This window comes from Schistocerca serialis, chromosome 4, assembly GCF_023864345.2.
Source record: "Schistocerca serialis cubense isolate TAMUIC-IGC-003099 chromosome 4, iqSchSeri2.2, whole genome shotgun sequence".
NCBI lineage: Eukaryota > Metazoa > Arthropoda > Insecta > Orthoptera > Acrididae > Schistocerca > Schistocerca serialis.
The window spans coordinates 378,829,124-378,854,886 of record NC_064641.1 but is presented as its reverse complement, the minus strand read 5'-3'; the positions used below and the strand labels follow the sequence as shown (position 1 = coordinate 378,854,886).

General features: G+C 43.9%; 1 protein-coding gene across 1 annotated transcript in view; it reads right to left on the bottom strand.

The window, feature by feature from the left end:
• LOC126474677 (diuretic hormone receptor-like) overlaps positions 1-25,763 on the bottom strand; it is a gene marked incomplete at its 3' end in the record, with an annotated part of 1,060,935 nt that overhangs the window by 178,001 nt on the left and 857,171 nt on the right. Inside the window, exon 6 of the mRNA XM_050102155.1 lies at positions 20,650-20,836. Within this exon, the coding sequence (XP_049958112.1) occupies positions 20,650-20,836 (187 nt within the window). The remainder of the gene's footprint in view (positions 1-20,649; positions 20,837-25,763) is intronic.

The window sequence follows — 25,763 nt, the reverse complement described above, 5'->3', positions numbered from 1 at the left end:
TACCCACATCATGACTTGGAAAGGTTTCATTCATGAGAATGTTGGACTATGAGAAACGGAGGTAACGTTGTGAATAGTAGTATAAATTATATTTTCTGACTTTCAGATAAGATGATGATGGATAGAGAGAGATTCATGAAAAATGAGTTACCATATTGTATATAGTAAGATATGTATGTGTGTTTTCTTTTAGCAAGTTATTATGTAGTTTTAGGAAATTGAATTATGATGATGTTTTCAATTTCAGTAAAGATTTAAATATAATGCTAATTTATTTCAATTTTAGTTACATTATTAGTTTTAGAGAATGAGAATATTCATCCTAAAGACATGGAAAAGTAGTTATTCGAAGTAAGGACACAATGATATTGCTGACTGAAGATTTCAATGATTAAGGTCGTTCCACATGGTGGAGTTTTTAAAGTATTTGAGATAGATTATTCGTAAGATGATTTGGAAGGTTAATACCGGTCCAGATTGGGAGAGGATTGTGTGGTCTTTGATGATAAAATGTAATTATTTGCAGTATGTGGAAGGACGAAAGGAAAACTGACTGGGCTGAATTTGTGTAGATTCGGGGGTAGTACAAAATTTATAAAGACATTCTGAGAACAGGTGAAAACTATTCTGAAGACTGAACGAAGTGTTAAGTAGTGTGAGAGCCTATGAACAGCAACGAACGTCCAGTGAAGTGTGTTTTCAGATATCTACGAAATTATGAATAAGTGCCAGGGCAGTGTCGTAAGTTAGACTAGTGAGGTGACACACGAGTGACTATCTAGGTGCTGAGAAGCAGAGATATACTCATGTGCGTCATGTTTGAACTATTGTTGTGAGTAATCAAAGAAACACGGAAGTCTTAAGTTTACCAAAGACAATTAAGGAAGATAAGGTACCCTGACAGTGATGGTCAATTTTGCAAAAGTAGAAAGAATAGAGGATTGTAATGAGAGACTAACTGACTACGAAGCGATAAAAGTATATGTTATTTCTCCCGAATCACGGAATTCAGACCAGGAACGTGAGATTGACAAATACTTTGTACTAATCTGTTCTCTCACAGCCCCTTTCCATCAGTGATTGGGACTACTGATACGTGCTATAATTATGTTTCATGTTCAAAGCATCTGTATATATGGCGTTATGAGGGTCTGATCCAGCTGGTATACTACTTGAGGATCAACCCTGTTCCTGTCCATCCATACCATCTCACCCACGCTAACAAGAGGTCATCCCACATCTCAAACCACACCTGTCCTGCAACTTAAACCAGACGGCGTGCAGACGTTGCTACTAAGATATCCTCACAATTACCCGACTCCACCAATGCAAGAACAACCCTTAATAAAGACAATTTTCAGATTGTTTGCTCAAACCTTTACTACAATTTTGTAAATTACTGGCTGGAAACGTAAGGTTAAATGAGCCTTGTTCCGGGTTTTCCTTAGGAACCCTCGCCCTAATGTTACTGGGCGAAATGCAATGGCGGCTGACAACAGCATTTGCCGCTTATTAACTGCGTGGCTTTCATAATCACTCGCTACTTGTCATAAGGTTGAATTTTGCCTATTACTGGGCGGAATGCATTGGCGGTGGGCGGAATGCGTTGGCGGCTGACAACAGCCTTTGCCGCTTATTAATTGTGTAGCGAGTGATTATGAAGGTTATACAGTTAATAAACGGCCAATGTTGTCCGCCACCAACGCTTTCCGCCCTATAATATGCTAGGCTAGGGTAACGTCATCTTGCGTATGATTTCGTCGACTATTGCCTTAAACAAAATGTCTCCACCCAAAACTGGGATTTACTAGAGTTAAGTAATACAAATCTCCATAATTTTTTTTTTTGTGTAGTCCGGGGTGATATGTTACAATACAGCATCACCGGTCTATTGCGGTCTATCTGTGTTGGTGAGGCAGTAAATTTCCACAGGGCAGTGACTGCATCACTGCAATTCACTTTGGAGGTGTGGCGGTGGGACTTGTAGTCCCGTACCACCCTCTGACGGTGATAGTACTACATGAGTCAGGCAGAAAAATTTTGCCTAAGTGCAATGGACTATTAATAGGACGACAAACGTAAAATACCCTGTGGAATTTAAGCATCTCCGTGCGAACTCGTTAACAAAGATATACCGACTGTGTTAAGCTACTGCAAAGAGATAATTATTCCATGTTGGACATTGGAAGAGAGATGTTCTATGTCGGATTGAGAGGAGATCGTTGGAAGCCGCCATTAAGGTAGTAATCTGTGTTTTATGATACTGAAGAAAATAAATACATATAAAAGCGCAAAAGGAGTATCAGGTGTGTAGAGTTCATAACCCTCGTTCGGGAGTGTTGTGTGGTTTGATGGTGCGAACCTGCAGTGTTACACGGTTTTGGGATTCGTCGAGAATATTTCTCCGAAAACCTAAATAATTTCACGAACTAAAGTTTGACGCCACATTCCATACACACGAAACAGCATAGCACTTAGCTGTAGCGATCGATTTATGTAGAGCGACGAATTATCTTTAGTGATTTCAGGTGGAGAAGAACCAGCAAGGAGACTCAACGAAACTTGCGGAGAACAGTAAGCAATATAGACTTCATAACTATCGCAAACGGACTCAACGTGAATAAAAGGAGCAAACAGTAAAAAGGAATCGCTAAACCAAACCAAAAACAGAAATCAATTAATAATAATACGGAATCACATTAATAAAACGCTCATTAAATAATGGAGAAAATCAAAGTAAAAACTTTAAACTACTACGCAGTTGGTATCACCAAGAGAGACACTTGGTGCAGTACGGAGTAGGAAGTGGGACTCCACATCGAAGCAACTGCGCCCTCGTACGACATCGCAGAGGGAGTAGACGGCGCAGAATCCAGCTTCAGTTTCAACAGGGGAAAACTGCCCAGATATAAACGCCAGTCAGGCTATGGACTCCCACTAGAATCAGCATTAGGCGGGACGAGATCGGGTATCGTCAATGTATCGGCTGTTGAAGATCATTGTTGAGAACAAAAGCCCACTTCGGACAATTAAGACGTTGTGACAACTCTAATTTCGAAAAAATTATGTTCCCACGTGACCACTATAAATAATCTGGATCCGAAATAACGTGGATCCGATAACGACAAAACTGTAAATGTGATGGTCTGTTCTGTTTAATGTACACCTCGACGGTATGTATACCACTATAGTACTGAAGGCACTGTTGACTCGATCAGCGTTTCAAGCCAATGCCCTTGCGTCACCAGATTTAAGAACCACATCCGTAAAATATTGATCGTCTATTTCTGGCGGCTCAAGAATTATGAAGTTTTTGGAAAAAGAACATGTCCTCTATAAAAAGCAGCATGGATTCCGCAAACAGAGTGCGAAACTCAGCTCAGTCTGTTCCTCCATGAGATCCACAGCGCAGTAGATAACTGCCATCAGGTTGACGCCATGTTCATTGATTTCACTAAGGCATTTGACACCGCCCCACATTGCCGTTTAATGAAAAAATGCGAGGTTACGGATTATCGGAGCAGTCCTACGATTAGATTCAAGACTTTCTTGTAAACAGAACTCAACACATCGCTCATAACATAACTAAATCGACAAATGTAAAGGTGATATCCGGAGTACCACAGGGAAGTGTTATAGGACCGTTGCTGTTTACAGTATAAATAAATGGTCTAGTAGAAAGCGTCGGATGCTCTTTAAGGCTATTCGCAGATGATGTGGTTGTCTATACCAAAGTAGGGACGCCAGAAGACAGTACGAATTTGCAAAACGACCTGCAGAGAATTGATGAATGGTGCAGGCACTGGCAGTCGACCCTGACCGTAAAGAAATGTAACATATTGCGAATACATAGGAAAATAAATCCTCTACTGTACAGCTATACTACTGATGACAAACAGCTGGAGACAACGTCTGCCGTAAATTATCAATGCGTAACTGTCCAGGGTGACCTTAAGTGGAAGGACCATACAAAATAGATAGTGGGAAAAGCAGACGCCAGTCTCATATTCATTGGAAGAATCTTGAGGAAATGTAGCTCATCCACGAAAGAAGTGGCTTATAAGGCGCTTGTTCGTCCGATTCTTGAGAATAGTTCATCTGTCTGGGATCAGGTAGGACTGATAGAGGAGATAGAGAAGACCCAACGAAGAGCGGCCCGTTTCGTCGCGGGATCGTTTAGCTGTCGAGAGGGCGTGTCGGAGATGCTAAACAAACTCCACTGGCAGACGTTACAAGAGAGGCGTTGTGCATCACTGAGATATTTATTATTAAAATTTCGAGACAGCGCCTTTCAGGAGGATTCGGACATGTTACGTGCCCCCACTTATATCTCGCATATTGACCAACAGGAAAAAACTCGAGAAACTAGAGCCAATACAGAGGCTTACCGAAAATCGTTCTTCCCACGCACTATTCGCGAGTGGAACAGGTTTGGAGGGTTCAGATAGTGGTACTGAAAGTACACTCGGCCGCACACCATTAGATAGCTAGCGGAATATGATGTAGATGTAAATGTAGAAACCGACACATTGGTGTGTTCAACATCAGCGTTGGCAAGGGGGACTACATTAACTGCTCAGTCCCTTGGCAGAAAGAATCTTGACTGCCCTGTTTTAGTAACAACCTATCTACTTGGAGGGGTTCATGAATTTTACAAAGAAGGAATGGAGCTCAGGGCTGAGAAATGCTGAGTGAACCAGATCTGATCCACCAACCATTCATGAATCTCGAGGGGACCTGGCTGCACACTATGGGTGACTTTTCAAAGGTAGAATGTTCCAGTGTATGTGAATTCCTAAAGGACCAAACTGCTGAGGTCGTCGGTCCCTAGACTTACACACTACTGAAACTAACTTATGCTAAGAACAACACACACACCGATGTCCGAGAGAGGACTCGAACCTCCGGCGGGAGGGGCCACGCAATCCGTAACACGGCGCCTCAAACCACGCGGCTACTCCTTACGGCAAAAGTAGAATTAGTAGTACCTAAGCATAGGATCAACTTGGACGGTATGTTGACAATGGAGCAATTAGAGCCGCTACCAAAAACACATTTTAATTAAATTACGATTCAACGAAGAAAAGTCACTCATAAAAGCACAATGAAACACATAAGCAACGGAATGCTGCGACTCGAAATGCTGCAGCGCAGCAGAAGGGTAAGCACGACCTACCCGCACAGTATCTCAAGTGGAACTGAACCATTCAGGCAAAGTGTCGTCACAACGGCAACACTTTCTAAATTCCTCATACTGTACGCTTACACAATACGCCACATGCATTTTCAAAGATAATACTGACGTGGTACTGTGAGCATACTAGCATTTACAGCGCTGGGAGGGGGTTAAGTTACTTCCGAGCATGTGCAGTGGAAAACAGACAGCAGCAGCTTTTGCCTGACTAGATCGTAGTGCGGCTGACCAACATTTCAGCACTCGGCGCAGGTTTATAGTTACTGCAGAGAGAGAGAGAGAGAGCTCCCAAACATGTTTTCGTCTGCTTTATCTTCATACCAGCACGCATTCGGAGAAAAATTGCCTAATTTTAGTAGGATTTCGGCTCGCTTTCACATCGAAATGTCGTAATTGAAGTGCGAGATTTACAGTGTGCTGTAGCGCAATAGCACATCATAAGCGGCCGTTACTGTGAACAATGGGCAACGGCCTTGCCGCATTGGTTATAACAGTTCTCGTCAGCTCGCCGAAGTTAAGCGCTGTCGGGCGTGGCTGGCACTTGGATGGGTGCCCATCCGGACCGCCATGCGCTGTTGCCATTTTTCTGGGTGCACTCAGTTTCGTGATGCCAACTGGGGAGCTACTCGGTCTAATAGTGGTGGCTCCAGTCAAAGAAAACCATCATAACGACTGGGAGAGCGGTGTGCTGACCTCACGCCCCTCCTTTCTGCATCCTAAGCTGAGAGTGACATGGCGGTCGGACGGTCCCCATGGGCCACTTGAGGCCTGAAGGAGGGCTTTACTATGAACAATAATTACAGAAAGAAAGCTTATCTTTCTATTACCTAACGATCTTTGCTTTGCTCCCCCACGTTGCCTTCCTTGCCTGTTTTCCTAAACACGGCACAGGGAATCAATTTCACGCAGTGGAGTAACGTCATATTATCAAATAAGATGGTGAAAAGTGATGTAACAGAGTGCATACAACATTCGAACCGATTCCACACAGTTCGGGTTCGACGTGTTTGGTCACTGGAACGATCCCAGTACGTAGCCCCTCTTTCTCTTTCTTACTACACAAGTTGTGGTATAGTAAAAATCTTGGAATCGCAAAGGATACTTTCTACGTAGCGGTTAAATTCCTCTGTAATTTTCACTCTTTAATTTTCAATGACAACTTCTTATTTTATTTTCTTTGAACAGAGACAAGCGGTTCCAAACGACTTTAGGCTAAGAATCACATCATTCACTGTGAACATGGTAGACTTAGTACGACAGTAATTTAAAACCACAGGAAATGCGCTGATCGCTGAGGGACTGAGGTAATCGTTTGTGAAAAAGGAAAGAGGTTTTATTCTCTCGCGTTCATTTAAGATATACTCACGGGAAGCATCGTATGCTTTTTATTTAATGTTCACTACGGTAATACAATGGTGACGGAGCGGTGAATGGACACTGCCCAGGGGCTGTAGGGGATGTCAGGATGGAAACTAACAAGGCGCACTCGATAATACGACGCACAAATGACAAAAACAAATGAAGTTACTTGAAACAAATCGATGTACTCGTTTCAATAATGAACTTGCACGCATTAAAATTTCAAAATGCATTTCACTGAAATTCACAAGAAACAATAAATCTTACAATGCTACTTTACAAATGAGGGACAAAATTCGTAACTGACTCTATGTTGTAGTATTAAAACATCTATGACACACTTATAGCTCGTTTTCGTTAGTATAAATTGTTTCTATTGATAGAAATTTTTGAAGCAGATTTGACATTGTTGTGGATTCAGTTCGAAGCTCTACGCTAGTCTGTCCTGTGCAAACTTCATCTTTGCATAACTGCTTCATTCTACAGATTTTTGAACCTATTTACTCTTACTGTATTCCAGCCTTGCCTTTCCTCTCCATTCTTTTAGCCGCCACGCTTTTCTCAATTACCAAAATGGCATTATAGCTATTAGTTTGACACAAATTGTAATATACTATGTCAATATTTGCAAACACGATGATTTCTATATTAGTAGTAAACTGTGTTTCTGTTACATAGGTACTCGATGATGATCGTTGGTGATAGCAACCGGTAGCAATAGAGCGTAATTCTTCGTCGTAGCTGTTACTAATTTCAGTGTGAGATTCATTAAATTAACTAAGATACCAGCAACACTCATTTCGTAATATTTCTGCGGTATAATTTTCACTGGATTCCTTTCATTGTCTGCACTCTTTTACCTGTTGCGCACAACTGGCAGATGTGTTCCAAGGACATACATTGTTTGTAGTCCTCATTAAGCACTTAGAGTTCTTCTGTGGCGATGGCGCCGACTTCAAAGGATGAATCAGAAGGGCATTTGTGTGAATATTATAATTTCTTGGGCCGGCAAAGATCGAGCCGAAACTTATAAGCGAAATAACTTACGGACCAGCTATTGCATTTGTTTTTAGATTAACTGGAAAAGACGGACTGATCATATAGGATTTACATGTGTGTGATGTTGAATACGAAAACTGAAATAGCGAGATTCGTTCCGCAGGTTACGAGATATTCCGAAATGTGTTCGTAGGAAGATAATCTGTAGTCCATCTCCTACGGTGATTTGATACAGGAAATCTCTCGACCGAGACGACGAAGATCATGGAATTTAATTTCACAGTAGACCACTGACCAGTAGTCTAAGTAACACACATGTGAAAAAAAAACAACTTAGAAATAATTTCACAAGAATCAGTTGTTTCTTCAGGCAAATGAGTTTCTGTCTCTTTCACTGGCTGAGTATTAATATAGCTCATTACAGCCCCATACCTCCTATTTTTCAAAGTCTCTCACTAGCAGTATAGTAGTGCAATCTGGTTTTCACAGCCTACCTCATATTCCACTAAGCTCAGGGGTTTTCTATGTATATGAATAAATCGAATGAAACACTTTCTTTAGCACCTCCTGTCTCATATTCTACCTGCTCAGGTTTGCTACTCATTTCTCACTATGTATGTCTCTTAAATTAACTATGGATTATTTTATACTTAATTTAATTATGTATTTTTTACTGAAGATTAAAAAAAAATTCGTTGTTACGAGAATGGTCACATAGCTGCTGCTTCCAACTTGACTTTGGAGTTTTCTAAATTTATTCACAATATCCTCCTGCATAGCTGAGTTTTTCAATTTGATTAGTAAAGCGTCCACCGTGAGGTCTCACAGTATTCTTGCATCATCAATTTCAGAGAGTCGAAAATCTACCATGAGGCAATATTTGCCGTCTATGGGTTTTATTTTAGCTAGATATTCTAGGAACACGCGTTTAAAGAGTATATTCCCGAACCAATTCAACTTTGTTCAGTACCACAACTGTAGGTGGAGTCGTACTCTGGCAGTTGCCATGCTAACAACACACCCCTCGATTGACTCATCTGTGTGCTATCGGGTACATCGCATTGCATACCAGGTCATGATGGTAGCATAATCGTTTTTGCTCCAGAGAAACTGGGAGGGTGGTAGTAATAGCATATTCCTTCTTACAAATGGTGTGATATCACTGGCTACAAGTGTTTATGCCAGTGAACCTGCGTAGCACTCCAGTTAAACATTGGTTGGCACTTTTGTTTCATAACATTCCTCACGCATTGCCGTTTCTGTGGCAACATTTATTCACAGTGTGATGTTTATGAATCCAGTATTCGTGTGAATAAGCCACAGACTGCTTTGTCATGCTTTATTTTCTCTGAAATCCGTAGTACATCTGATTTAAAATCATATCGTCTAGTTCAGAACTCATTATTTTATTCAGGCGTCGTTCAAAGTCAAATCCCGCGCAGAAAGCTTTTCTTTCAGAATCTCCAAAGTATCCCTGAAGTTCATTTCCATGACCCAAAATGTGTGACGGCATCACATGGTTACAGTGTCTTGGTATCGTTAATATAATAACAGAAACTGATAACAATAATTTTTCCCAAATAGTCTGTGGGATATCTGTTCTGTACCGTCCGCTACTTTCTGTTTGGGGAAATGCTAGAATCCCACTTCTCTCGGCATCGTGCCCCCATGGCTGTAGTTTTTATGCAGTCGATTTACTCGGTTTAATGTTTCTCACACGTCTGTTACTTTTTCCGTCGGCACGGTCACTTCTTTCCTTTCTGATCGTCAAAAAATTTAATTACCTTCACAGTAATCCGTCGTGGATACACGTCAGAGAATTTCCGGCGATCAATTTCCGTGCATGGACTGCTAAGTAACAGCCTGCATCTCGTGGTCGTGCGATAGCGTTCTCGCTTCCCACGCCCGGGTTCCTGGGTTCGATTCCCGGCGGGGTCAGGGATTTTCTCTGCCTCGTGATGGCTGGGTGTTGTTTGCTGTCCTTAGGTTAGTTAGGTTTAAGTAGTTCTAAGTTCTAGGGGACTGATGACCATAGATGTTAAGTCCCATAGTGCTCAGAGCCATTTGAACCATTTGCTAAGTAATAGCGTGCACTTCTCTGAATATGAGTGTGGATATACCCAGTCACGTTAGCAGATTATTTTCAGCTGCGGCAGGTTGGTTGGTTTGTTTGAGGGATAAAGAGACCAAACTATAGAGCCATCAGTCCCCACTGGCTTTAATGGATTGTTTGTCTAGTTGTATGACGTTCTCACCACTATTCAACGGCAGTGGGCGCCGATCGCAGAGTAATCACAAACGGCCGTAGAACATACACTACTGGCCATTAAAATTGCTACACCATGATGATGACATGCTACAGACGCGAAATTTAACCGACAGGAAGAAGATGCTGTGATATGCAATTGATTAGCTTTTCAAAAGCATTCACACCAAGGATGGCGCCGGTGGCGAGACCTACAACGTGCTGACATGAGGAAAGTATCCAACCGATATCTCATACACAAACAGCAGATGACCGGCGTTGCCTAGAGAAACGTTGTGGTGATGCCTCGTGTAAGGAGAAGAAACGCGTACCATCACATTTCCGACTTTGATAAAGTCGGATTGTATCCTATTGCGATTGCGGTTTATCGTATCGCGACATTGCTGCTCGCGTTGGTTGAGATCCAATCACTGTTAGCACAATATGGAATCGGTGGGTTCAGGAGGGTAATTCGGAACGCAGTGCTGGATCCCTACGGCCTCGTATCACTAGCAGTCGAGATGACAGGAATCTTATCCGCATGGCTGTAACGGATCATGCAGCCATATCTCGATCCCTGAGTCAACAGATGGGGACGATTGCAAGACAACAACCATCTGCACGAACAGTTCGACGACATTTGTAGCAGCATGGACTATCAGCTCGGAGGCAATGGCTGCGGTATCCCTTGACGCTGCATCACAGACAGAAGCGTCTGCGGTGGTGTACTCAACGACGAACCTGGGTGCATGAATGGCAAAACGTCATTTTTGCGGATGAATCCAGGTTCTGTTTACAGCATCACGATGGTCGCATCCGTGTTTGGCGACATCGCGGTGAACGCACAATGGAAGCGTGTACTTGTCATCACCATACTGGCGTATCACCCGGCGTGATGATATGGGGTGCCATTGGTTTACACGTCTCGGTCACCTCTTGTTCGCATTGACGGCACTTTGAACAGTGGACGTTACATTTCAAATGTGTTACGACCCGGTCTCTACTCTTCATTCTATCCCTGCGAAACCCTACATTTCAGCAGGATAATGCACGACCGCACGTTGCAGGTCCTGTACGGGCCTTTCTGGATACAGAAAACGGCCAGCACATTCTCCAGATCTCTCACCAACTGAAAACGTCTGGTGAGTGGTGACCGAGCAACTGGTTCGTCACAACACGCCAGTCACTACTCTTGATGAACTGTGGTATCATGTTGAAGCTGTATGGGCAGCTGTACCTGTACACGCCATCCTAGCTCTGTTTGACTCACTGCCCAGGCGTATGAAGGCCGTTATTACGGCCAGAGGTGGTTGTTCCGGGTACTGATTTCTCAGGATCTATGCACCCAAATTGCGTGAAAATGTAATCACATGTCAGTTCTAGTATAATATATTTGTCCAATGAATACGCGTTTATCATCTGCATTTCTTCTTGGTGTAGAAATTTTAATGGCCAGTAGTGTATGGTGGTTCGCTGACCATCGAAGATAGGGAGAAAAACTATAGGGAAATACAAAACAGTATGCGCGTTGTGTGGCGGAGCGTGTTCTGCAAATGAACGCCACACAGCCACAACAACACGTAATGGCAGCGAAAACTCCGCCTATGTTTTGAGTAATCGGAAAAAACTGCATTGCCACGCGATCACAGGCAAAGAAGTAAGCCCATTTACTTCGCCAACAGCACAGGAAAACGTTCCACAACTTTAAAACTGTAAGTTACAGAAAGACAAATTGATACAGTCTTATTTCCGTTCGTAAATGCGTAACAAACAGAAAATAAATTACGTTTTGCTATTTGCATATGACAAGTTGTATATTGTGTAGCAGAACAGCTATTAAAACGAGTGGACAGTAACATCATGTAAGGTATGTTACTTATGATTACACGCACTTTTCGCCAATTAAGTTATAAATGCAACATTTACATAATGTTGTACAAGACGCAAATGTTAATATGTTAACAACAAATTTACAGTTCAAAATAAAAATAGAACCTACTGACGATAGCACAAATGTGCTGAAACATGTATGGGTAAAACAAAAGAAAAATGGTGTCTTGCATAAGGCGGAACTTGTCATCCCATTCTGGCGAAGTGTCGAGATTCACGGAGAGCGGGCTATTTATATGTGCCGTCACCCCCCTCCACTAGACCTCGGGCGGCTGCGGTGGACCAGCGGCGTGCGCGCGGTGGTGGGGATGGGGGGCGCCCCCGGCTGCCGCGTTCGGTTCTCGGTGTAAGCCTTCTGTCTGCGTCCGCGGCGGAGGACGTTGACGGGCGCGCTCCCGACGGATTGCTGCGCTGAGTTGGTATCCCTCGTCTCTGTTGACCAGATTGTCGTGAATCCTTATTTCTATGGATTCTTTTATAACACTTTCCCAGAAGCCAGATGCTCGGCACAATACTTCGTGTTTTCGAAGTTGAAGGTGTGTTCTTCATTTATGCTGTGTTCTGCTATGGCTGATTTTTCTGTGTGATCTAGTCGCACACATCTGTTATGTTCTTCGCAGCGTTTAGATATGCAGCGCTGTGTTTGCCCAATGTATTGTTTTTTCACATTCGCATGGTATGCTGTATACTCCTCGTGTGTTAAGGTTCAGCGCATCTTCGGCAGAACCTAGGAGCTCCCTCGCCGTCGGTGGTGATCGGAGAGTGGTTTTGATATTGTATTTGCCCAGAAGTCGTGCAATTTTGGCCGAGAGCGGACCCCCGTACGGAAGGAACGTGAGTCGTTTGTCTTCTTCTTCTTCATTATCTTCTTCTGGGATTCTCACAGGAAGAAGTAGCACTTCCACTCTACGTCCTCAATTATTTTTGGGATGTTTCTAATCTGTGTCTTCCTCTACATTTTCCTCCATCTCCAGACCCCTCTAGTACCGTGGAAGTTATCCCCTGATGTCTTAACACATGTGCTATCTTCTTGTTCCTTCTTCCTGTCAGTGTTTTCCAAATATTCCTTTCTTCACTGATTCTGCAGAGAACCTCCTCATACTTCACTTTATCATTGTTTCTAATTTTCAATGCTCTCCTGCAACACTTCTTGTCCTTTCTCGTTTTCTCACATACCATGATTGACTACCATGCAGTGAGGTACCGCGAACACACATTCTCAGAAATTTCATCCTCAAATTAAGGCAGATGTTTGATAGTGGTCAGGAATTCTCTCTCTGTGTCTGCTAGTCTGCTTTTTATGTCCTCTTTGCTTCATTTATCATAGCTTACTTTGCTTCCAATATAGCAGAACTCTTTAACTTTGCCTAGTTTCTGATAACCCATTTTCATGTAAGCATAAGTACAAAATCGCTATTCTCATTTCTGTTACTTCATATTGTATTCGTCATTCTTCTGTTTACCCTTAGTCCACATTCTGTACCCATGAAACTTTAAAATCCATTCAACACATCCTGTAACTCTTATTCACCTTGGGACAGGGGCTAGAAATATCACAGCGAATCATATTGGTAGTCTTACACCCTGAATTTAAATCACACTCTCCAACCTTTCTTTTATTTCCGTCATTGCTACATCATGTACTGTATACATAGAACACTAGAGAGGAATGACTGCAGCCCTGTCTTACATCTTTTTTAATCCGAACACTTCGTCTTTCATTCTTATTTTCCCCTACTGGTCATGGTACATTTCGACATCCTACTAACATTGTCGAACGCTTTTTCAGATCGACAAATCCAATGATCTTGTCTTCATTTTTCTTCTGCCCTGCTTCAGATATCAAGGAAAATGTCAGGAATGCGTAAATAGCGGTTCTACCTTTCCCAGAGCCAAATGACCACCCAACATATCGTCAATTTGTCTTCGATTCTTCGATACATTGTCCGTGTCAGCAACTTGCATATATAAGCTATTAAGCTAACTGTACGAAGTTTTCGCACTTACTTGCTCGAGCCAACTTCTGAATTGTGTGTTTGATATCATTCTAATGTTCGATGATACGTCGCCAGTCTCATACAATCTACACATCATCTTGAACTGTTGCTTGATTGCCATCCCCAGGTCTTTTAGAAGTACCGATAGAATGTTATCTTTTCCTTCTGCCTTAATTTATCTCAAGCCTTGTGAAGCTCTTTCAAATTCTGACTAGTATGGGACATCCTATGTCTTCCTTTCGACTCTAATTACTTCTTCTACCGCATCATCAGACAATCCCTTTCCCTCACAAGCGCCTTCAACGTACTCTTCCAACCTTTCCGCTCTCTCCTCTAAATTTAACACTGGAACTCTTTTGCACTCATAGCGTTGGCAGCATTTCTTTTAAGTTCACTGAATGATGTTTTGATTTTTATATATGTTGAACAGAGTTCAGTAATGAGCAGCATATACTGGCCTTAAAATAGTGAGCACGTAGACTCGGGTCTCCACTGGTTGAGACTGGCGTCTGGTGCGAGTGGACTCGACACTCTCAGAAACGAGAGCTAGTACACTAATACACAAGCAGAACCGTGAACTTGTGGCACTTCCGCTACATACGCAACCATTTGAAAGAAATTTTCTCCATTAGACTGTAAATTACTGTTTGCATATTTCACACAGTCATGATATCGACTTTATAGCCGTTGTGAAATGCGAGTTCAAATATCACAAAATGTCCTACGTGCCTAAATGACATAAGCAACCACTGAGCACTATGTTTATTATATACCAGAGTAATGACTAATCGGCTAGAACTAAATATTGTTCTGTTAATACACACATATGTGGGCTGGCCCACTTAAACGTTTCAGCGCAGATATCCCTGGAACAGAAACAGATATTAAAAAAAACGACTTTCACTAGTACGAATCTGAGACACGCAATCGTGAAAATAAATATTATGAGGCATTCTAAGACATGAGCAAACATTAGCTTCAACACGAGCTTACGTCTTTTTTTTTTTTTTTTACTGGGCATGCCGTATTATTTCTTACGCAGTCAATAACATGAAAAATGAGAAAAAGAATGGCAGTTGTTGCATCGTAATAAGTCAGCGCACAATACGTCAGTTACATCGCTAGAAATTGCAAAGCGAAGTCTGCACTTGAAATAAACGCGGCGCTATTGCACTTACCGAGACGCAAGCATGATCTTCACATTTCAGTGTTTGTGGCAGTAAACTATACTGTTACTTTCGGCTCTCGTGACAGCAGTGAAAGTGAGATTACGTACGTCAACCTCATCGTGATCATGAGCAACTTGGGGTTAGCGCTTGCATTTGAGGTGTTCAGTAGTGGCGCGTGTCATCTAATTCAATCGTCAACATCTCCTTACAATTTCTCTGGATGTAATTGACGTATTGCGATGCAAATACCGCCATTTTTTTCGTGATTTTTCATGTAACTGATTGCGTAAGAAACAATACGTGCTGCCCATATATACACTGTGATTTTTTCCATCTTGTAAAAACTCTAGGGATTGATCGATGAGAGGATACGGAACAAGAAAGGACTAATGAACTTACGTCCGAAAATATATGGTTTCCAGTCTAGAGACCATTTATTCAGTCATACATTTCACAGAGAGTGTGGTCTGTTACGCGTTGTACCATGCAGTCACAGTTACAGTATGTGTTCAAAATGGTTTCCATGTGCCTCAACACATGCGTGCACGCTCCGTAGCATGTTCTATCTCACACATTCAAATCGGCCAGGCTGCATTAAAAAAAGTTTCAAATCCTCGGGCATGGGTGTGCGTGTTGTTCGTATCATAAGTTACTTTAAGTTAGTTTAAGTAGTGTGTAAGTCTAGGGACCAATGACCTAAGCAGTTTGGTCCCTTAGAAATTCACACACATTTGAACATTTGAACAGTGTCAAAGGCAATATGAATGCTCTGCTCCAGCGCCTTCACGTCTGAAATGGGCTCTGCATGTATGACACTTTTGAGATGGTCTCATTACCAGAAATCACAAGGGTTGAAATCTGGCGAACGAACATGCCACGTAACTGCACCCACTCTTCTGATCCGTCGACCAGGGAAGACACGATTGAGATGTGTCCGGAAGTTAACGGCGAAGTGGGCTGGAGCACCTTCACGTAGCAGCCACATCATCCTTCAAATGGTCCAGCTGGGGGGCAAAGTTCACCCGCAAGATAGGCGTAGTTCCTGCCTGTTAGGTGACGTGGAAGATAGACCTGTCCCAAAATACGGTCGCCAGTTAACCCGGCCCACACATTCCGACTGCACCGATGCTATTGATTCGCTGTCACCATACCATGGGGGCTCTGCATACTATACCACAGATGGCTGTTATGAAAGTTGAAGATACCGATCTGTGTAAGGGTTGCCACATCTGTGAATCGGATGGATGACACAAATCCCGAGCCGCGCGGGATTAACCGAGCGGTTTAAGGCGCTGCAGTCATGCACTGTGCGGCTGGTCCCGGCTAGGTTCGAGTCCTCCTTCGGGCATGGGTTTGTGTGTTTGTCCTTAGGATGCTTTAGGTTAAGTAGTGTGTAAGCTTAGGGACTGATGACCGTAGCAGTTAAGTCCCATAAGATTTCACACACATTTTTGAACACAAATCTTGGAGTCGTGATTGCCTGGTGAAGAAACCAGTGACAAAACTGCTCCCGATGTGAAAATCCATCGCTAGTAAGCCCGGCGCAAGCTGTAACTGATAAGGGTAGTACATCTACATGTACATACATACTCCGCAATCCACCATACGGTGTGTGGCGGAGGGTACCTCGTACCACAACTGGTATCTTCTCTCCCTGTTCCACTCCCAAAGAGAACGAGGGAAAAATGACTGCCTATATGCCTCTGTACGGGCCCTAATCTCTCTTATCTTATCTTTGTGGTCTTTCTGCGAAATGTAAGTTGGCGGCAGTAAAATTGTACTGCAGTCAGCCTCAAATGTTGGTTCTCTAAATTTCCTCAGTAGCGATTCACGAAAAGAACGCCTCCTTTCCTCTAGAGACACCCACCCGAGTACCTGAAGCATTTCCGTAACACTCGCGTGATGATCGAACCTACCAGTAACAAATCTAGCAGCTCGACTCTGTTTTGCTTCTATATCCTCCCTCAATCCGACCTGATAGGGATCCCAAACGCTCGAGCTGTACTCAAGAATAGGTCGTGTTAGTATTTTATAAGCGGTCTCCTTTACAGACGAACCACATCTTCCCAAAATTCTACCAGTGAACCGAAGACGATTATCCGCCTTCCCCACAACTGCCATTACATGCTTGTCCCACTTCATATCGCTCTGCAATGTTACGCCCAAATATTTAATCGACGTGACTGTGTCAAGCGCTACACTACTAATGGAGTATTCAAACATTACGGAATTCTTTTTCTTATTCATCTGCATTAATTTACATTTATCTATATTTATAGTTAGCTGCCATTCCTTACACCAACCACAAATGCTGTCCAAGTCATCTTGTATCCTCCTACAGTCATTCAACGACGACACCTTCCCGTACACCACAGCATCATCAGCAAACAGCCGCACATTGCTATCCATCCTATCCAAAAGATCATTTATGTAGATAGAAAACAACAGCGGACCTACCACATTTCCCTGGGGCACTCCAGATGATACCCCCACCTGCGATGAACACTCACCATCGAGGACAACGTACTGGTTTCTATTACTTAAGAAGTCTTCGAGCCACTCACATATTTGGGAACCAATCCCATATGCTCGTACCTTAGTTAGGAGTCTACAGTGGGGCACCGAGTCAAACGCTTTCCGGAAGTCAAAGAATATGACATCCATCTGATACCCTTAATTCATGTTTCCCAAGATATCATGTTAAAAAAGGGCGAGTTGCGTTTCGCAGGAGCGATGCTTTCAAAAGCCGTGATGATGCATGGACAGCAACTTCTCTGTCTCAAGGAAATTTATTATATTCGAATAAGAATATGTTCGAGAATCTAGCAATAAACCGATGTTAAGGATATTGGCCTGTAATTTTGAGGATCCGTCCTTCTACCCTTCTTATATACAGGCGTCAGCTGCGGTTTATTGCCAGTCGCTCGGGAATTTACGTTGGGGAAGAGGTTCGCGATAAATGCAAGGTAAGCAAGGAGCCAATGCAGTAGAGTACTCTCTGTAAAACCGAATTGGAATCCCATCAGGACCTGGCGATTTATTTATTTTCAACCTATTCACCTGCTTCACAACAGTTATCTGGAGAATGTTCCATACGGTCGTCTGGCTTACCCTCTACTGGCGGGCCAACTGCCTGGTACTAAGTCGGCGGTTGCCTTCCACAGTTTTAATCACAATTTACACTATACCTGGTGTCCGATTTTGCAGAAAAATTCGGGCAGTGGACAGTGCGATACCTCACTTACTGGCAATACAAAAATATTTCTCGCAAAATTTCGTCCTGCTTCTATTTCGGGCACCATATGGTCGATAATGTTCGGCAATATAGAGTGAAAATATCATTCTAGAAGCATCCCTTAGGCTGTGACTAAGCCATGTCTCCGCAATATCCTTTTTTTCAGAAGTGCTAGTTCTGCAAGGTTCGCAGGAGAGCTTCTGTAAAGTTTGGAAGGTAGGAGACGAAGTACTGGCAGAAGTAAAGTTGTGAGGGCGGGGCGTGAGTCGTGCTTGGGTAGCTGAGTGGTAGAGAACTTGCCCGCGAAAGGCAAAGGTCCCGAGTTCGAGTCTCGGTCCGGCACACAGTTTTAATCTGGCAGGAAGTTTGGACTCAGATTGTTTACGAGTGTGTAGCTGTACAACACATGCTGGTGTGGATACTTGTGCATTTTTGCACGACATTTCGACTGGTGCAGCTCCTACATAACTACAGAGGGCCTGATAATGGCTTGTTGGAATACCGAAACCTGTGATCTCTGGAATGAATTAGAGATGAAAATAAAGACTTAGTTTTCTGTATTGCTGATTATGCTATACTCGCTAGGTTAAGGTTACAGTGGGTGGGTAAGGGGTACACCGATGACCCATTTGCCAACAGCACTTTCCTCTAATGCGTACATTCAGACTCGAGTCGTGATCTTCAAAACATCTTCCACCTGCCGCGTATGTTTCAGAAGAATTTTACAAATACCCAGTGGGTACACCTTTCCGTACAGGGTGATACGTATCTCTAGGCTTCCAGAAGATCATCGTGTGACAAAAACAAGACATGCAGAAAATAGAAACACTGTGGTGGATAGAGTGTCCTTCCAAGTTTTACCTCCATTACAGGCTCTCTGTACGTGCACCGTTACTGATTCGCAAAACTCCGTGTGTGCATGGAAATCACTGGCGCCGTAGCTGCCCAATTTGGAACTCTGTTTACTGGGTGGCTTATGCAGTTTCGTCACGGTGCGTATTACTAATCTGAACCTGGAGAGATGCTCCATCCACAACTTTTTGTTTATTTTCTATACGTCGTGTAATTCTCATGTACACTACTGGCCATTAAAATTGCTACACCACGAAGATGACGTGCTACAAACGCGAAACTTAACCGATAGGAAGAAGATGCTGTGATATGCAAATGATTAGCGTTTCAGAGCATTCACACCAAGGTTTGCGCCTGTGGTGAGACCTACAACGTGCTGACATGAGGAAAGTATCCAACCGATTTCTCATACACAAACAGCAGTTGACCGGCGTTTCCTGGTGAAACGTTGTTGTGATGCCTCGTGTAAAGGAGGAGAAGTGCGTACCATCACGTTTCCGACTTAGATAGAGGTCGGATTGTGGCCTATCGCGATTGCGGTTTATCGTATCACGACATTGCTGTTCGCGTTGGTCGAGATCCAATCACTGTTAGCACAATATGGAGTCGGTGGGTTCAGGAGGGTAATACGGAACGCCGTTCTGGATTCCTACGCCTCGTATCACTAGCAGTCGAGATGACAGGCATCTAGTCCGCATGGCTGTAGTGGATGGTGCAGCCACGTCTCGATCCCTGAGTCAACAGATGGGGACGTTTGCAAGACAACAACCATCTGCACGAACAGTTCGAGGACGTTGGCAGCAGCATGCACTATCAGCTCGGATACCATGGCTGCAGTTACCCTTCACGCTGCATCACAGAGAGGAGCGCCTGCGATGGTGTACTCAACGACGAACCTGTGTGCACGAATGGCAAAACGTAATTTTTTCGGATGAATCCAGGTTCTGTTTACAGCATCATGATGGTCGCATCCGTGTTTGGGGACATCGCGGTGAACGCACGTTGGAAGCGTGTATTCGTCATAGCCATACTGGCGTATCACCCGGCGTGATGGTATGGGGTGCCATTGGTTACACTTCTCGGTCACCTCTTGTTCGCATTGACGGCTCTTTGAACAGTGGACGTTACATTTCAGATGTGTTACGACCCATACCTCTACCCTTCATTCGATCTCTGCGAAACTCTGAATTTCAGCAGGATAATGCACTACCGCATGTTGAAGGTCCTGTACTGGCCATTCTCAATACAGAAAACGTTCGACTGCTGCCCTGGCCAGCACATTCTCCAGATCTCTCACCAATTGGAAATGTCTGGTCAATGGTGGCCGAGCAACTAGCTCGTCACAATACGCCAGTCACTACTCTTGATGAAGTGTGGTATCGTGTTGAAGCTGCATGGGCAGCAGTACGTGTAGACGGCATCCAAGCTCTGTTTGACTCAATGCCCAGGCGTATGAAGGCCGTTATTACGGCCAGAGGTGGTTGTTCTGGGTACTGATTTCTCAGGATCTATGCACTCAAATTGCGTGAAAATGTCAGTTCTAGTATGATATATTTGTCCAATTAATACCCGTTTATGATCTGCATTTCTTCTTGGTGTAGCAATTTTAATGGCCAGTTGTGCAGCTGCCTTCTGAAATCCGGGGGGGTACTAAAGCGTAACCCTGTACGGACTGTTTGTCACTGTGCAGACGGCAGTGAGCGACTTACTTGAAGTAGAGGAAGATGCAGACGGCGACGGAGAGGGCGACGAGCGACAGCGTGTAACCGGCGTAGTAGAGCGCCGTCGCCACCTCGACGCGGTCCGCGGCCGGCAGCTGGCTGAGGTCGCGGCACAGCGAGTAGTTGCTGTAGCCGTCCCACGTGCCGTTCGCGTGACACCACCGCGACGCGTTCTCTGCAACAGCGGCGACCACCAGCCGCGCTGTAACACTGACAGCACTGACGAGAGCAGCTGTCTCGAAAGTAATCGCAAGACGGTCCATTAGCCGGCCGAAGTGGCCGTGCGGTTAAAGGCGCTGCAGTCTGGAACCGCAAGACCGCTACGGTCGCAGGTTCGAATCCTGCCTCGGGCATGGATGATTGTGATGTCCTTAGGTTAGTTAGGTTTAACTAGTTCTAAGTTCTAGGGGACTAATGACAGCAGCAGTTGAGTCCCATAGTGCTCAGAGCCATTTGAACCATTTGAACGGTCCATTAAATTCGACCCTATTCATATATGCAAAGATCTGCAAAACCTAACCAAGAGACAGATATACGGGGGGAAAAGTATTTAAACCGACAAATTCTGGGTGGTTGTAGGAGACATCAAAACAAATATTTTTACCGAATGTCATTTTTTCCTATGAGGATTATTTAAACCTGTGGTAGCCGTATTACGCTCTTCAGTTGTTAGGGGTGGTATTATGATCTTCAGTTGTTAGAGGGCTATTACGCTCTTCAGTTGTAGGCAACTGCTGTCCACCAGTGTAGTAGTGCATTGTCTCTGTTTGCTAATGGAGCCATACGCCTGGAGTGTGTACACTGATATGGATGGTGCACCACAACGGACGAGCTGCGAAGCGGGTTTATCAACAACAATATCCTAATCGCCGTATCCCGCATCATACGACCTTTGCTGCTGTGACCATGAGACCGGGTCACTTTGCAGATTACCGGGACAGGGACGCCGACGCATGGTAAGAACGCTGCAAGTTCAGGAAGCTGTATCGCAGCATGTGGAGCGGGATCCTTCAATCAGCACTCGTGAAATTGCACGTAAGATGGGGACGAATCAGACGAATGTAAAAACAGTCCTTCGAGAGCAATTGTTACGTCCATTTCACTTACAGCGTGTCCACAACCTGGAACCAGTTGATTATCCACCCAGAGCACAGTTTTCGCAGTGGTATCTGGAACAGTGTGAAATGCGTTCTACATTTCCATCCTCTGTGTTGTTTACCGATGAAGCAACGTTCGGGGGTGATGGAGTCTTCAACATGTACAATTCGCATGTTTGGAGTGAGGGTAATCCACATGCCGGAGTTACTAGCGCTCACCAAGTGCGGTTCTTCGTTAATATGTGGGTCGGTGTTGTTGGGGACTTTTTAATTGGGCCGTAGCTGCTACCTACTTCTTGTCTCTTGGTCATAAAAAAATGGAAAAGTGTTTGTTGGTTTAATTAATTTTCCGCCAGAGAAATCTTCCTCTACCGGTTTAAATTCTCCTCATAGGAAAAAATAACTTTAGGGAAAAATATTTGTTTTGATGTCTCCTACAACCTCCCACAGTTTGTCGGTTTAAATACTTTTCACCCTGTGGTAGCCTAACATATTAACTACTCGTTGGAAATGGATGAAAGTGCGGGAAGGTGTTGCCAGAGGCAACTCGCGTACACGTGACATGAGCACAGCGTAAATATCCCGCCAAACGGGGTTGGACCCTCAACACGAGGAAGCTGAACGAACGGGGAAAGGACAGGGTGCCAAAACAGTGAGCTGTTGCGGTGCACTGTAGTGGTGTTCTTCGTTACAATATAGCCCGGGGACAACAGGAGGGTGACTTCATACGAGCGAGAGCCGTTGGAAACCTGAGAGGAGGACGAAGTGTAGCAATTGTAGCCCAAGAGTTCGGTACTGTTCACAGCAGTGTTACACATTCATGGGGAGCGTTTCGAACTGCAGGTTCTGCTGCATGAGGGAGGGGAGGCGGTCGATCACGGTCAATTACGCCAGCGGATGACCGCTACGTTGTGCATCTGGCAGGGAGTCCAGAAGGAATCCACGTCAAACAGCAGATGCAATTGCATTAATATTTAACAGGACTACAAGACACGAAATCTCGCGTTCCACAGCGGCGCGGCAACTGCATCGTGGTGGTCTCTTGGCACGACGACCAGTGCGTAGTGTTGCTTTGATACCCACACGAAGGCGGCACCGTCTCCAATGGTGTCAGGGTCGTCAAAACTCGATCAGTGGGGACGGGGATCGCATGTTCTTTTCCGATGAGAGCAGATTCGGTCTGAGTAGTGATTCTGGACGTACCATTATATGCCGCCAAGTGAGAGTACAAACCCAGGAATGCTTTGGCGGTCCAGCTGTTTTGATTTGGGGAGGCATAACGTCCGAAAGAACAGATACCATCTTAGTGTATATATAGTTGAGGCTCACCGGCCACTTGACCATCTTCTTCTTCTGTGAGGATGTACAAACAGTGCCCGATCTATTACGGGAATCGGCAACGCGCCGCGAGTAATAGGTATAATGGGCGGGGGCACTACGAATGTAGTGTGGGACAATACGTTGAGAATGTGGGGTTTCGCGGGAGGCATGCCAGAGATAAATCCCTGCAGTCGCACTATCCTCTGCGTCCTCGGTGGCTCAGATGGATAGAGCGTCTGCCATGTAAGCAGGAGATCCCTGGTTTAAGTCCCGGTCAGGGCACACATTTTCATCTGTCTCCGTTGACGTATATCAACGCCTGCAAGCAGCTAAGGATTCATTTCATAGTAATTTCACTATACTCCTTCCCCATGAGCGTCTCTGCAGGAGTGCATTCAGCTGTCACTTCATTTTAATGGATGACAGCGTGCAACTTCATCGAACAGCGGAGGATATAAGGTGAAAGACTGGACCACCCGTTCCCTCCAACACGTGTGGGATGCGATGGGGAACGTACCGCAGCATATCCACATGAAACAACGATCATCCGTCCGGCCCCGGTAGCTGAGTGGCCGCCGGCACGGTAGCTCAGCGTGTTCGTTCAGAGGGTTAGCTACCCTCTGTAATAAAAAACTGAGTTAATCGATCAACGACGAACTTAAAACGGGTGTCTTACGACGTCCGCCCCGAGCAGAGGCAACGAACGAAAACGAAAAAAAAAAAAAGTGGTCAGCGTGACAAAATGTCAGTCCTAAGGGCCTGGGTTCGATTCCCGGCAGGGTTGGAGATTTTCTTCGCTCAGGGACTGGGTGTTGTGTTGTCCTACTCATCATCATTTCATCCCCATCGACCACGCAAGTCGCCGAAGTGGCGCCAAATCGAAAGCCTTGCACCCGGGGAACGGTCTACCTGACGGGAGGCCCTAGTCTCACGACATTTACATCTAACGATCATCCATCAGATGACAACAGCGCTGGTGGAGGAATGGAACGTCCTATCGCAAGAAGTATTTGCCAAAGTTGTGGCCAGCACGGAAGCACGTTACAGAGCACTGCATTGCCGTCTTTGGTCATCTGTCTGACACACAAACTTTTGAGAAACATGTCCCTCCTTTTATAATGTTCAGGGGGCCATCATAGATCACCGTAACTTGTGTAATTATTATGTTCGAGTAAAAGTGTAATTTACTTTAATCTCAGTACGCATTTCTTTCAAATATTCAATTTCTTATAGCAGCTTTGTGGACGGCCCCGTTTTTTCGAGCAATGTTGCTTGGTAGTGAAACATAATGTGAAAGCCACATCCACGCTTTAGTTTTGCACGCAATTGTATACAGTGCTTGCTGCCAACCTCACCTGTCATTATTGCATGCGATGAGTATCTTCGTTGAGTATATCGATACTTTTAAACCAATAAAAAGTGATTCTTAGCGCAGCGTTTTAGAAGTGCCTTTCTTCACATTTAGGAAATACCTGTCAAGTTCACAGACAGGGTGAGATTACTAGTCACTCGAAGTCCATCCAACGAAGCAACATCCTCACACGGATGCTACTTACGCTTCACAAGGTGAAACCGTTACTGCCAGGTCAGTGTGTGCAGGGTATAAGCAGGTAATAGTGTTTCTTGCCTGATATGTTATAATTTTCAATACATTCAACGTGCATTATTTTGTAACAACTAATAAACGTTATTGTTATTGTTTGCCGCACGTGGCTATCTCAGATAATGTGCATTCCACAGTCACTAATTACTCAGGACTGATTTTTGTTAAGACTACTCCAAAACTCAAACACTTTTAACATAGCCAACTGGGGAATTGGTATGAGCGAAGTTGACAACCTCGTCGTCTTTCGAGAATAGATATTTTTCATAACAGCTATAATCCCCAAGAGAGGTAATAGGTTCAAACAATTTCAGACTGAAGCTTAAGATCCCCTTGTGCTTAACTTGCATGATTTTTGCTGCAGTGTTGTGATGAAAGCCGAAGATCTTGTTCTTACCGAAGCTGGCAACACACCTGTCATGGCTATAGCACTTAAAGCTTATCCCTGAAAATTCATCTGTTAATGTGCAACGAGTTGAGTATAGTTAAAACACAGGGCGTTCAAAAATTAATGCTTCTATTAAGCGAAAATAGTGTTGAATTTTTTCGACTTTAAGCAAATGCTAAAGGCAGACTACGTCTGAAAAAAAAACAACCAACATGCAAAGACAAAGTGTTTTAATAGGATCACATGTAATGACGATGTTCAGTGGTAAGAAATAACACATAACTGAGTAAGAACATTTAAAATAAGAAACTTGTGTGCAGTGTCCAGTATCTGATGACGCCTAAGTTAATCTTCCACCAGAAGACTGGATAAGGTGTTGCAAATGTGACAAACGGTGGTAATTTCATTGCTCAGTCTCTAAAGGAGGAAATTTTGTCTGACTTTTGTCAATGAAAATCATTGATCCAGAATTTGATAATTTTCAATACAGTAATCATTGCCTTAAATATTGTTCAGTAAGTAATATCTAGCACTGTTCAGTTAATTAATGTACTGTCTCATACTTTATGTGGATAAAAATGAATTCAACTTTCATCAGTACTTGGACCCAGTACTTGGGAAAGATGCCACTTTTGTGTTAGCTCTAAAATTGGTAAAACAATTGTGATCATATTAAGATAAAAAATTTAGTCAA